At 59.5% G+C, this 12867-nt stretch overlaps 1 protein-coding gene across 1 annotated transcript; it reads left to right on the top strand.

Moving 5' to 3' along the window:
• The first annotated feature begins 574 nt into the window (after positions 1–574).
• On the top strand, positions 575–12647 carry PRODH (proline dehydrogenase 1). The gene is made up of 14 exons (XM_079322182.1): positions 575–906; positions 1453–1640; positions 7246–7280; positions 7587–7736; positions 7869–7933; positions 8298–8414; positions 8563–8642; positions 8902–8983; positions 9270–9362; positions 9454–9600; positions 9748–9923; positions 10004–10102; positions 10499–10587; positions 11702–12647. Exons 1-14 carry the CDS (start codon positions 604–606, stop codon positions 11881–11883), a joined length of 1806 nt encoding a protein of 601 aa, XP_079178308.1. The 5' UTR covers positions 575–603; the 3' UTR covers positions 11884–12647.
• Positions 12648–12867: the final 220 nt, after the last annotated feature.

Raw genomic sequence — 12867 nt, 5'->3', positions numbered from 1 at the left:
GCAGGTGTGGGGTGTGCTGGACAGGGTGCCTCCGGTCCTGGTGCTGGCCCCTTGACCTTGCCAGTCCTGACTCCTATCCCCGACCCGGTACTTATCGCGGTCGGTCCCGGTCCCAGTCCCGGTCCCGATCGCAGTTCCGGCCCAAGTGCCAATCTCGGTGCCGGTGTTGGTGCTGGTCCCTGTCCAGATCCGAGTCCTGGTGCCCCTGGTTTCGGTTCCAGTGCCGGTCTCGGGGCAGGTCCCATTCCCAGTCCCGCTGCCGGTCCCTGTCCTCGCGTCAGTGCCAATTCCCAGAATCAGTCCTAGTCCCTCCCTGTGCCGGTCTCGTTCCCAGTCCCGTGGTGGTGCTGATGCCTGTCTCCGTACCAGTGCCAGGCCCATTCTCAGTCCCGCTCAGGGCCCGGTGCCGATCCCAGAATCAGCCGCAGCCGCAGCCCCGGTCCCGGGGCGGTGCCGGGGCAGTGCCGGGGCGCGGGGCCGGTTCCGACGGCAGCAGAGCGCGGCCAAAGGCGGGGCGGAGCGGGGCCATGGAGCCGGGGGCCCGGGGGCGGTCCCGCGCGGGCCGTACTTAAGGCGGCGGCGGGCGGCGGCCCCGCCGTGCCCATGGCTCTCCCGAGCGCCGCCCGGGTGCTGCGCGCCGCCGTTCGCCGGAGCGATCACCCGAGCCGCCCGCGCTCCGCGCCCGCCGCCGCCCCCCGCGGGGTCTCCCCGGCGGCGGCGGGCGCGGGACCCCGGCCGGGGTCGCCCCCTCCGCCGCGGGGCGCGGAACGGGCTCCGCCGCCGCCCGCCGTGGATTTCGGGGACCCGCGCGAGGCGTTCCGCAGCAAGAGCAATGCGGAGCTGCTGCGGGGGCTGGTGGTGCTGGGGCTGTGCGCCGTGGAGCCGCTGGTGCAGCACAACCGGGAGGTGGGTGGAGGAAGGGGTCCGGCTTAGGGGGGCTGCTCCGGGGCGGAGCTTGTCGCCGTTCAGTGGGTTCCCGGCACTGGACCGGCGGAGCTCTCGCTCAGGGGCCGCCCGCTCCGGGGGGTCCCCTTTTGGAGGGGGCTCTTGCTCGGGAGAGTTACATTTTGGAACTGCGAATCCCAGGATGGGGTGTGCCCCTTCCGGATCTGTCGGTGCGGGATGGGGGTTCTGTCGTTCCAGAGGTGACTGCTTCAAATGCGGGGATCTTTCGTTCCAGGAGAATTCCTGCTTTGCAGGATGTTGGTGCCTGCCGGGAATACTCACACTCCGGGGGGTTGCCCATCCTGGACTGGCTGGGCTCTCACCCTAGAGGTGCCCATTTCGGGACGTGTCATTCCCCTTCCGGGGGGACTCCCCTTCTGAGGGTGCGCGTGTTGGGGTGTTCTCGGACCCTAGCCGGGGGGTGCCGGTTTTGGGGAATGCCAGTCTTGGGTCGTGGGGGCTTTTCCTCCGGTGCGAGACGGGTGCTGAGCCGCCGCTGTCTCGCAGCTGCTGCTGTTGTGCCAGCGAGTGCTAGGGCAGACGCTGTTCGAGCGGCTGATGAAGATGACGTTCTACGGGCAGTTCGTGGCCGGAGAGGACCAGGAGGCCATCAAGCCGCTGCTCCGGCGGAACCAGGCCTTCGGCGTGGGCGCCGTGCTGGATTACAGCGTGGAGGAGGACCTGGGCGACGGGCGGTGAGTGCGGGGCTGGGGCGGGCCGGGGGCGGCCCCTGGCCGCGCTGCCATTGGCTGCGCCCGCCCAGCCCCCCGGGCCCATTGGCTGCAGGGCCCTACGTCACTGCCTCACCCCCCCCCCACCCGCCACCGCCCATGGTCCGCACACGGGGGGTGGCGGCGCCCAGAACACGGCGAGTGGCAGTGCCCAGAACACGGGGGGCGGGGTTGGCAGTGCCCAGAACGCGGCGGGATGGCAGTGCCCCGAACACAGGGGGTGGGATGGCAGTGCCCAGAACACGGGGGATGGCAGTGCCCAGAACATGGGATGGCAGTGCCCAGAACACAGTGGGTGGGGTTGCAGTGCCCAGAACATGGGATGGCAGTGCCCAGAACACGGCGGGTGGCAGTGTCCAGAACACAGGGGGTGGGGTGGCAGTACCCAGAACATGGGATGGCAGCGCCCCGAACACGGGGGATGGCAGTACCCAGAACATGGGATGGCAGTGCCCAGAACACAGGGGGTGGGGTGGCAGTGCCCAGAACACGGCGGGTGGCAGTGCCCAGAACACGTGGGTGGCAGTGCCCTGTACTCGTGGAGCGGTGCTCACTGCGATACTGGGCTCTGTCTCTCACCCCGCCCCTCTGCACCTACCGGTTGCTGCCCCCCCCCCCCCATCCCCCACCCCCCGTTTGCTGTACCGCCTCTGTCCCCATCTATTCCCGTGCACACATCAGAGTGCAACCTGTCCCCGGCGGTGCTGTGCACCCCGAATACTCTCCTGCACACACTGAGGGGGTTTCCACCTCTATTCTCCATCTGCTACGGGACGCTGACCCCATCCATTCCATCTTCCCTCTCGGGTGCTGCCAGCCAGGTCCCTTTTTCCCCAAGCCCCTGGAGTGCTGTGTCCTCCTCACTCCTCTGCACAGACAGCGCTGCTGTCCTGCCTGAAGTCCCCCTCCCCCTTCCCATTGGGATGCTGCCCCCCTCTCTATCCCCCACCATACAAACACTGGCATGCTGTCTCACATTTCGGTAGACTCAATGAGCTTGGAGCTCTTTTCCAATCTTAACAATCCCACGATTCCATGATTTCCACCCTCCACCATTTCTCTCTCAAGCTGGGGCCGTGCCCCCTTTCCCGCACTGCCCCCTAGTCCCGGGCAGCCTTCACTGTCTCTCGCCCTGTGCCAAGAGCTGGCACCAGCCCAAAACCGCCGGTAACTTTCCATTATTCAGGCGGCAGCTCCGCTCCGCTGCTCTCCCGATCGATGTGCCGCTGGCCGGCAAGCCGCGGTCACGGGGTGGGCGGTGTCCCCCCTCCCCGCGACAAGGGTGGCCCTTCCGCGGGACACTGGCTGGGGGCGCGCTGTTCCCCGCGGAAAGCTGCTCAGGGCAGTCCCTGTTGGCAGCTGGGACACCGTCCGGCTGTCATGTGTTTGTCACGTGGTGGTAAAAACACAGCGGGAGCGGCTTTTTAGGGTGGTTTTCGTGCAGGATGTGAGTCAGGGTGGTGTTGCAGGTGCTGCTGCTGGGATCCTTATCTCTGCTCCGCAGCCGGGCACTGCTTATCGGGGACCCCCATGTGCCACGGCGGGGCCACTGCCCCTCGCTGCTGCTGCTGCCATACATCCCCGGGAGTGAAGGGTCTGTGTGGCCGTGGTGGGAGCAGGCACTGCTGAGGGCAGCATGGGCACGGGAGCTGGGCAGGGGGAGGCAGGGTTGCGCCATCCCAGAATGGGCCACAAACTTGGGGGGTTTTCTAGAAAAACTTCAAAACACCCTGCTGCTTCCTGGCAGGAGGGTGGCTGCCTTGAAGGTGTGTAGCTATGGCTGGACACGCAGCCATAGTCGGGGTAGAGTTCAGCATTCCTGTGGGGCTGAGCCAGCAGCACAGGTGCTGCCAGGCTGGCACTGCTGCCCTCTGTGCCAGGGCTTTCCTATGGGTGACCATAGAAGATTTTCACAGTCTCTGCCTGTGCCTGTATCCCTCCTGCTGATGGGTGGCAGTGGTTTGTGAGCTGGCTGGACTGTGCTGCTCCTCCCCTGCTGCAGATTTAGGGTTTGCACATGTGGTACTCCTGGCTGCATGAGTTCTGCCTGTGCTGTGTGGGCCATTCGTGCATCCTTGCCCAAGCCCCAGTGAGATTTGCCTGGATATCAGGAAAAGGGTCTTCACCCAGAGGATGGTCAGGCACTTAACAGGCTCTCCAGGGAATGGTCATGGTCCCAAGGCTGCCAGAGCTCCAGGAGTGTTTGGACAATCAGCATAGGGTAGGACTGTTGTCCTCTGCAGGGCTAGGAGTGGAACTTGATGTCGTCATTTGTCCCTTCCACCTCAGGATGTTCTGTCATTCTATGGACAGGTACCAATCCCAGGGTGGCATTGAAAAGGTTATCTTGAATGGTGTCCCTTGCCAACCATCACTCTGGATCCTCTCTGGCTCTGCTTGGGTTAAAATCCCAAATTCTCAGTGCTTCTGCCAGGGCTGATGCCAGGGCTGCATGTGGTTGAGAGGGTTGGACAGTCCTGGGTTCACAACTGCTGCACTCCAGAGCTGTGTCCTTCCCTTTGGGACTGTGCTGCTGCCAGCCAGGAAGCAGAGTTACAAACCACAGCACAGTGGGTATTTTGGCCTCTTGGTGCCATCTTCTGTTGTTCTTCTGGAGCAAGCCCAACATAATGGCAGGGAAATTCCCTTTCCATCCCACCAATGGGCTGTGGCACCTCTTGCACAGCATTTTTGGCTGGGAACAGCAATGCAAAATGGGCAAGAAGTGACTTATCCTGCCTGCTGCAGGCCCCTGCCTGCCCTGCTCAGGCTGGCATCCAGGACTCTGGCAGCTTATTCCAGGAGGCCTCAGCCACGTGCTGAAGGCTGCTGCCAGGTCATGGTGACACAGCTGGAAAATAAGGGTCCTGCAGGCAGCAGAGGGCTGGGGGTTCAGCATGGCTTCAGCATGGCTGCAACTCTGGGTGGGGGTGGAGAGACAACGCTGGGTAGGGGTTTCTTGTAACTGAGGGGTGAAACAGCAAGCCACCCCATAGTGGAGTTGGTTGTAGCCTCCTGGCAGCCTTGGGGCCACTGATGGCCCACATGCATCCCAAGATTGCAGATGGGTTAGGGCTGTGCTGACACAGGGCAGGGACCATCCTGCCCCTAGCATTGTCAGATGTTCTTCAGGCTCTGCCATGCAGAGCGTGGACTTGGCTTCCTCTAGAAATTCCTTGTGTGGATATCTGACACTTGCCCCAGTGTGGGATCACTGTTCCCATCCTGGTCAATGCTACTCCCAGAGCTGCCACCTCCCCTTCTTCTCCTGTTCCCAGTGCTGCTGCCACCTGTGCTCTGTCAGCACATGCAGCTGGGGCAGCTTCTGTTTAACTTGAAGCTCTCCAAGGCAGTCCTGGGGTAGTTCCTGGGCTGGTGTGTGCTGGCAACTCTCACATGGAGCAGGTTGAAGGTCTATTCTGCCAAGACCTTTGCTTTATTTCTATCTGTGGGATTTTAAGTGCCACCTATACCTCCAAAATGGACTTTATGTAACCACAAGTCTTTTCCTTGGATGTAGTAATTCAAGGACAGCTTCCCCCTGATCCTTCATCCCCTTTGCCAGACCCATTTGCTGCTGAGCAAAGCAAACACGCTGTGCTGCTGGCACCCTCTGGGTAACCTCCAGGGCCAAAGAGTTTATTTCTGACAGTGGGTCCTTTGTGCTGCTCCTGAGCTGGTTTACTTATCCTGGTCCAAAACTTCCTGAAAGCCCCATTCTGTGTAAGGTGGATTATTCTTCCCAGCCATCCAGCAAGTCCTCACAACCTGCATTAGGCAAATGTGAGCTCCCAGGCTCTGAGCTCAACTTTCAGGTTGTTCCTGTCAGGATACAGCCTGCCAGGAGTGTCTGGACAGCACCTGGAGATAGGACCTGCTCTGGGAGACTCGTGGGTTTGCATGGTTAGGTATAAGCTGGGTTCAGTGGCACTTGGTGGGTGAGGGAATGGCTTTACTGGCCAAGATTAATATTGCAAAGTGAGCAGCTGATGTCCAGGATGAAATTATTTCTTCAGCTGGAAGGAGCTTCCTTTATTTTGCTTGATGCAGAAGAACAAAGTGACACCGTGGCACTGCTTTGAATGCCCCCCTAGAGGATGAAGGAATAGCTGGTGCAGTCATGCAGCAGAAATCCTCCTGGGAAGGGTGTGTTTATCTTCAGGAACATAAAACACCCTAACTCCAAGGGATGCTGTTTGCTATTTGAGCTGTGTGCCTTCACTCCAGCCACTTATCCCTGGTACCACAGATGTTGTGCCCCAAAATGTGCCTTGGGCTCAGAGCTGTCCCCTGCCCACAGGACCCATGTCTCTGTGTCTTGATGTCACAGCCGTATTCAGCTGAAGCTGTCCCCTATGCCATGCCACCTGCTTCAAAGGGAGCTTCCACCTAGCAAGGGCTTTGCTGGCAAGTCCTGTTTCTGAGAGTATGATCTCTCCTGTTCCCTTTCCTCCACCCTCTTTCTGTACTCAGAGACAGAAAGCTGCTTTCCCTGTCCTCAGGTGAGTAAAATCAGGGAGCAGAGCCTGCTAGATATGGTGCTTGCTGCTTGCCATGAGCTCCAGCTGCTCCTCCCCTGGCTCACACCAGGTTTTGTGGCACTTTGAGCAATGTGGGACTGTTCCTGGCTGCAGGGGGCTGGTGAGAATGCCTTGTTTCTGGTTGCTTGTGCTTCCAGCAGCCCCAAATCCTTGTCCCAGGGTTTCCATATAGGAGAACGTGTCCTGGGACCATGCCATGTGCCTCTCTGCTCTCCTGTCCAGGCCTGCTGGCTCCCCATGGGTGATGTTGCTGCTTCCCTTGCACTGTGCTTCTTCCCCATAGGGCATGGCCACTTTGGGGACATGGATGCCAAGGCAGAGACCTCCTGGAGGAGATGGCCCTGCTGCCACCCAGGGCTGCTCTCCCTGGGTTCAGGTCTGTGGCTGGGTTTAGGGTGTCAGCAAGAAGGCTTAGCTACTCAAGCTCAGGAAAGATCTCGTGACGTGGCCAACATCCCCCAGGCTGTAACAGAGCCCTCTTATCTCCATGGCAGAGAGTTTGGGCTAAAAATGACATCTGAGGTCAGCTGGAGTTGAAAACGAGATGTTGTTTGTTGAAGCCATGGCACAGAGGAGCGTGGGGTAGCAAGGCACCCTTGGCTTGATGTGCTCAGGGTCTGGAGAAGCTCTGTGCTTTGTGGTCTGGCTGCTGGTGCCATCAAGGTTAGGAGGCAGTGGGTTGAGGCTGGATGTCATCACAGCAAGGACCATGGGCAGGTTGGAGATGGAGCATGCCAGCCCCACCAGACTGTCCTTACCATGGGCTCTTGGAGTGCAACTCTGAGCCCTGGAATGGGGCATCCTCGCTGTGCTGCCTCAGGGCTCCCAGGTCTTCCTGTTCCCTTCCACAGGTGGGTTTCAGGTGTCTGACCTGCCAGCTGGATCCCATCAGCAAAGGGATGGCAAGGGAACAGCAGGGTCCAGCACAAGGAATGGTAGCACAGGAGCCTCAGAGCTGCCCTGCCCATCAGCATAGGGTTGCAGGGGGTTGCTGACCTGGCCCTTATCTTTCCTGTTTCTCTTCTTAGCTCCCGCACCTCTGCAGCCGAGAAGGAGATGGGAGGTGAGTGACAGGAGATAGCCTGGAAGCCCAGGCACTGCAGGTCTGGTGTTGTGGGGGAAGGACCCAGGTACCACAGCCTCAAAAAATGAGCTGGATGAAGAACAACATGGTTCTTGGCCATGTCTTGCCCCTCAGCAAAGACTCAGCCTCTGCTTGGGCACAGAGCAAGCAGAGCCCATGTCAGCGCTGGGGGTTCTTCTGAGGTCCAAGCCAGAGCCTCTCTCCCCTTCACCTACACTGGAAGCTCCTGGGGAGGCAGTAGGAGCTTGGTAGGGCATGGCCCATCTCCAACCTCTTCCACTGCAGGAGTAGAAAAAAGGGAGAAGCGATTCCGAGCCCATCAGGGATTTGGGGATCACCATGGTGGAATCACTGGTGCCCACACCTATTTCTACGCTGATGAGGCCAAGTGTGACCAACACATGGAGACTTTCCTCCGCTGTATTGATGCCTCAAGTGAGTGCTCCAGGTGTCCTGGACAGCCCCACTGCTCTGGGGACTGCAAGGATCTCTCAGTCCCACCACCACCTATCTCTCCTGCCCAAGGGCTGATGGTTAGATTGACTCTGTCCTTGTGGCTCCATCCAGGTGGCAGTTCAGATGACGGCTTCTCTGCCATCAAGCTGACAGCATTGGCCAGACCCCAGTTCCTGGTGAGTGCCAGAGGTGTGACACAGTGTGCTGGGGCAGAGCCAGGGCCACAGATGATGCTTCTGCTGGGGCAGATGCCATATGGCATCTCTAATTAATGGCAGTAAGGAGTGGGCACCAACAGCCTGTCCCCTGTGAGCCCAAGACCCCTGGAGACCCTGCCTCAACTTTTGGGAAGACACAAAGAGCTTAGAACTTTAAAGGTCCCAACATGAAGGGGGATGTGTGGGGTCTCTACTGCTTGGCTTGGCCAAGGTGCCCTGCTCTGGGGTCAGCATCTGCTTTGGGCTGGGTGTGATCTTGCAAAGCCCTGGCAGGACTGGAGGCTCCAGCCTGGGTGTCCCACCTGGAGCCCTGTCCCCACAGGTGCGCTTCTCAGAGGTGCTGGTGAAGTGGCGAAGGCTCTTCCACCAAATGGCCACAGAGCAGGGCCAGGCCGGGCGGGCAGTGCTGGACACAAAGCTGGAGCTGGAGAAGCTGCAGGTGAGGCGAGTGGTGCCTGTGGGAGGAGGCTGTGCTGCAGGGATGCACTGCTGGAGGTGGCCATGGACACAGAGGTGCCAAAGCAACCCTGAGCTGTGACACCTCAAGCAGACAGACCCCTGTAGCCCAACACTTCTTTTGGTGGCAGGATGCACTGGCCAGCTTGGGTATTGCAGACAAGGCAGAGAGCCAGCAATGGTTCACAGGCGAGAACCTGGGCACGAGCAGGTAAGTTAGCCTGGAGTGCTGCAGGGCAGGGACACTGGGGGACTGTGTCCAAATCCCTGGGGCAGCAGCAAGGGGAGGTCTCCAAAGGCCAGCTCTGGGTCAGCACAGCAATGGAACATAGGGGGAGTTTGGGTGGAGGTGACAAGACAGGACAATGTGGCACATGTCATGTGTCCTTCCTGCTGGTGGGGTTTGGGAGCTGATAGAGAGCCCCCTGCCTTTGCAAGACACCAGCAAGGACCTGGCTCTCTGCTCCCAGCACTGTGGACCTGCTGGACTGGAACAGACTGTTTGACCACCGCACCAAGCTCTCCAAGCCTCTGCTCATCCCCAACAGGAAGGTGGGTAGCCCAGAGTGGTCCCACAGAGTGTTTGTGGGAGCAGGGCAAGGGTCTCGTGCCCTTTCCAGTAGGTGCTGGTTGCTGCAAAGCTCAGCCATGCTGTGACCACAGTGTGCAACTACCAGGCTGGCAGGGTGGGCACCCTGCCATGCCGTGCTGGCTGGTGGGGGCTCAGGGAGTGGGATGGGTCACCAGTCCTGGGGATGAGTTCCCTCCAGGGGTGTTTGTGTCCCCCATGGGCAGAGCTGGAAGCAGGCAGGGTGCCACAAAGTAGTTCTTGTTTCAGACTGGGCAGCTGGAGCCTCTGCTTTCACGCTTCAGCGAGGAGGAGGAGCTGCAGATGAAGAGGGTGCTGCAGCGCATGGATGTTCTTGCGAAGGTGAGGTGGCCTTAGGGCTGGGAGAGCCACACAGGGGACACATGGAGCAGGCAGCTCCCATGAACCCAACCCAGGTGTCATTCACCCCCAGAGAGCCATGGAGAAGGGTGTGAGGCTGATGGTAGATGCAGAGCAGAGCTACTTCCAGCCAGCCATCAGCCACCTGACCGTGGAGACGCAGCGCCGCTTCAACAAGAGCCGGCCCATCATCTACAACACTTACCAGTGCTACCTGAAGGTGAGGCTGGCATGTCCCAGTGCACTGGTGGGGACAGATGGAGACCTCATCTCCTGAAGCCATGGCAGTGCTACAGCACAGCTGCTGAGGCAGTCAGAGGTGGCACTGCAGCAATGATCTTGTGCCATCTCCTCCACTTGGTCGCAGGAGGCTTACAACAACGTGACAGGGGACGTGGAGCTGTCGCGCCGGGAGGGCTGGCACTTTGGCACCAAGCTGGTGCGTGGCGCCTACATGGAGCAGGAGAGGGAGAGGGCAGCTCAGATGGGTTATGAGGATCCCATCAACCCCACCTATGAGAAGACCAACGAGATGTACCACAGGTAGGGGACAGCCCCAGCCACGCTGTTGCCTGTTGCCCCAGTGGGACGAGGCCTCACCAGAGACCCATCCTGCCTTACAGGTGCCTGGACTATGTCCTGGAGGAGATCAAGCACAGCCGGAAAGCCAGCGTGATGGTGGCATCTCACAATGAGGACACGGTGAAGTTCACCCTGCGCAGGTGAGTGCTGGGCAGGCAGCGTGGTGAGGCAGGGTCAAGGGACTTGAGGAATGTGGGGGCCCAGCAGAGATGCGGGGAGATGTGCTGTGGTTTGTCAGGTTCCCCCTAGGCTCACCTGGCGGGATCCTGGCTCCCACCTGGTGCTCAGGGCTTTAGATTGGGCTTGGAGCTGAGGTACAGCATGGTGGCCCCACTGGCTGCAGAACTGGTCCCATCGCCAACCCAGAGGTGGTTGTAAAAACAAATCCCTCAAGCTCTACATCCCAGCATCCATCTGGGATGTGGTCAGTGCCACACTCTCCTATTTGGAGATGATCCCCAATCCTCTGGTGGGACACACTCCCTGGTGAGCTCTGCTGTGTCTGCTCTCCCCCTGTGCTGAGGCTTATTTTGCAGGATGATGGAGCTGGGGATCCATCCCTCAGACAAGAAGGTGTGCTTTGGGCAGCTGCTGGGCATGTGTGACCAGATCACCTTCCCCCTGGGTGAGTGATGGGAGTGGAGGATGGAGGGAAGGGAGGAAGGAAGGAGGCCTGTGGGGCTTGGGGAAGATGTAGATGAGGATATAAATGAAGAATCACATCCCTCTCCTGGAGTTCCATGACCCTGTAGTGGCTGGGCAGGGACATTCCCTCTTTGGAGTCTGAGCAGAGATTGGGGTGTTCCAGGGTGGGGCAGAGACTGGTCCCAGCAGATAGAAACCCTCTCCTGTACCTCCTCGGCCAGGGGCTGTCGCTGGGCTCCATGGGAGGCGCATCCTGGGCTCTCTGCTGACCAGATGGCACCAGCCTCTTGTGTGACCTTGGCCACAAGTCCAGGCAGCGGAGTAGCACTGCCAGGGCCTGGACAGAAGGACACACAAGGGTCCAGCTACCCAGCCCAGGTCAGGGACTGAACTCCCTTCCCACAGCAGTGTCCAAAACAGAGTCCCAAGGCCAGCAGAGCAGCAGGAGGCAGACTGGGCAGTTGTCCAGCGCAGATGCTGCTGTGTCCTGGAGTTCTCTTGGAAGCAGGGCTTGGCTGCCCATCTGCAGCCTCCTCTGGTCATGCTGGAAAAATGTGTTAACTTGATGTTTCTGGTTGAATGCTCCTTGAGCTGGCCCAGCCCTGGCTGCTGACATTCCCAGGGCTCCTGGTGACCTCAGCCCGCTACCTCTAGCGCTTTCCCAAGCTCCTGGTGATGAGCCAGGGAGGATGTACTGCTGCTCCTCCCAGACTCTGCTGCTGGGATCCCCCTCCCAGTGCCCAGCCACAGCTTCCTGGACATTCATCCCTGCCCCATCAGCCCTCAGAGCATGGGAGGGCAGGCAGGGAAGGGCAGGTGGCTTTTTTTTTCTTCCCCCCTCTTTTTTAATTTGCACCTTTGTTTTTTCTTCACCTCTTTTACCCTTCACCCTTTTTTCTCCCCCTTCCTGAGTCTTTCTTCCCTTTCCCCTCTCTTTTCCTCCTTGCTCCTTTTTTTCCCCTTTTAATGTATATTCCTCCTATTTTCCCTTTTCACTTCTTTTTATTTTCACTTTTTTCCTCCTTTTTTACCTTCTTTGTTTTGCACATTTTGACTCCCAGCACTCCCCTGATGCTCAGCCTCTGTCCCTGCAGGCCAGGCTGGTTTCCCCGTGTACAAGTACGTGCCCTACGGGCCGGTGAGCGAGGTGCTGCCCTACCTGTCGCGCCGGGCCCAGGAGAACAGGGGCTTCATGCAGCGGGCAAACCGCGAGCGGGACCTGCTCTGGAAAGAGGTCAAGAGGAGGCTCCTCACAGGAAACCTCTTCAGCCACTGACCTTAGCCCCAGCCCGGGGGCTCCTGTGCCTTCACTCTGAATCACTGGCACCACTGCCCATCCCATTCTGCTGCAGCTCCCCCAGCCCCCTTTGCCCGGGGCGAGAAGTGTCCTTGTTGCTGTTGAACCACTGAACCATCTCACCTTCTGGTGGCCTCTGGGATCGCCCCAGCTGGCACTACCCCAGGGATGTCCTCCTGCCATGCCACAGCCTCTTGGGCTGTTTCCTGCCAGCCCACTCTGTGCCTTGATGAACACTGTCCTGGCCTTTTTTCCCTGGCAGGATTGCACGGGGTGATTTATCCACTTACCTTGTGCCCATGGGCTCAGATTCAGGTTGGCTGGGTGACTTGAGGACAAGCTGGCCTCAGCCAGAAGCTTCTCCAGCCTCTGCCAGGGTTGGAGCTCTGCCTCCACCAGACCTTTGAAGGGGTGGGATCAGCCCCAGTTGCCTGTCCCAGACAGCTACCTGCCTGCTCACTGGCTTTGCACTGACCAGAGTTGGGCAGATCCAGGCTCTCCCCCATCCCACTGGGATAAGCTGCCTGGGGTTGTCCATCCTCAGGCACTCATCCTACAGAGCAGGAGGGGTGAGGGGAGTGGGCTGGCCCCATCCCTGTACCATTCCTGCCCTGCCCACAGTCCCTGGTTCTAATAATGGACCAGGGGCAGGGGGAGCACCAGGAGCTGGACCACAGCTCATCTCTGCTGTACACTGGATTTGTAGAGAATGGAAATTATTAAATCACAACTGTTCCTGCTCCCATTGCTCTCTCTGTTATTGGGCAGCCACATGTTCCCAGGCACTGCCGTGGTCTCAAAGGGGGGTTAGTGCTGCACGCTTTGGCCTGAGCCAGAGCTTGGGGAAAGGAGTGAGGCCAAACTTCCTGGGACAGGGACTGGAGCTGTGAAGCTTCCTGAGATGGGTTTGGGAGGAGCTGGGAGCCCTAGGGCATCCCCCTGCCTACAGAGGAGGAGCTGGCA

This window comes from Erithacus rubecula (assembly GCF_903797595.1).
Source record: "Erithacus rubecula genome assembly, chromosome: 19".
Classification (NCBI taxonomy): Eukaryota; Metazoa; Chordata; class Aves; order Passeriformes; family Muscicapidae; genus Erithacus; species Erithacus rubecula.
This window is presented reverse-complemented; position numbering and strand designations above follow the sequence as displayed.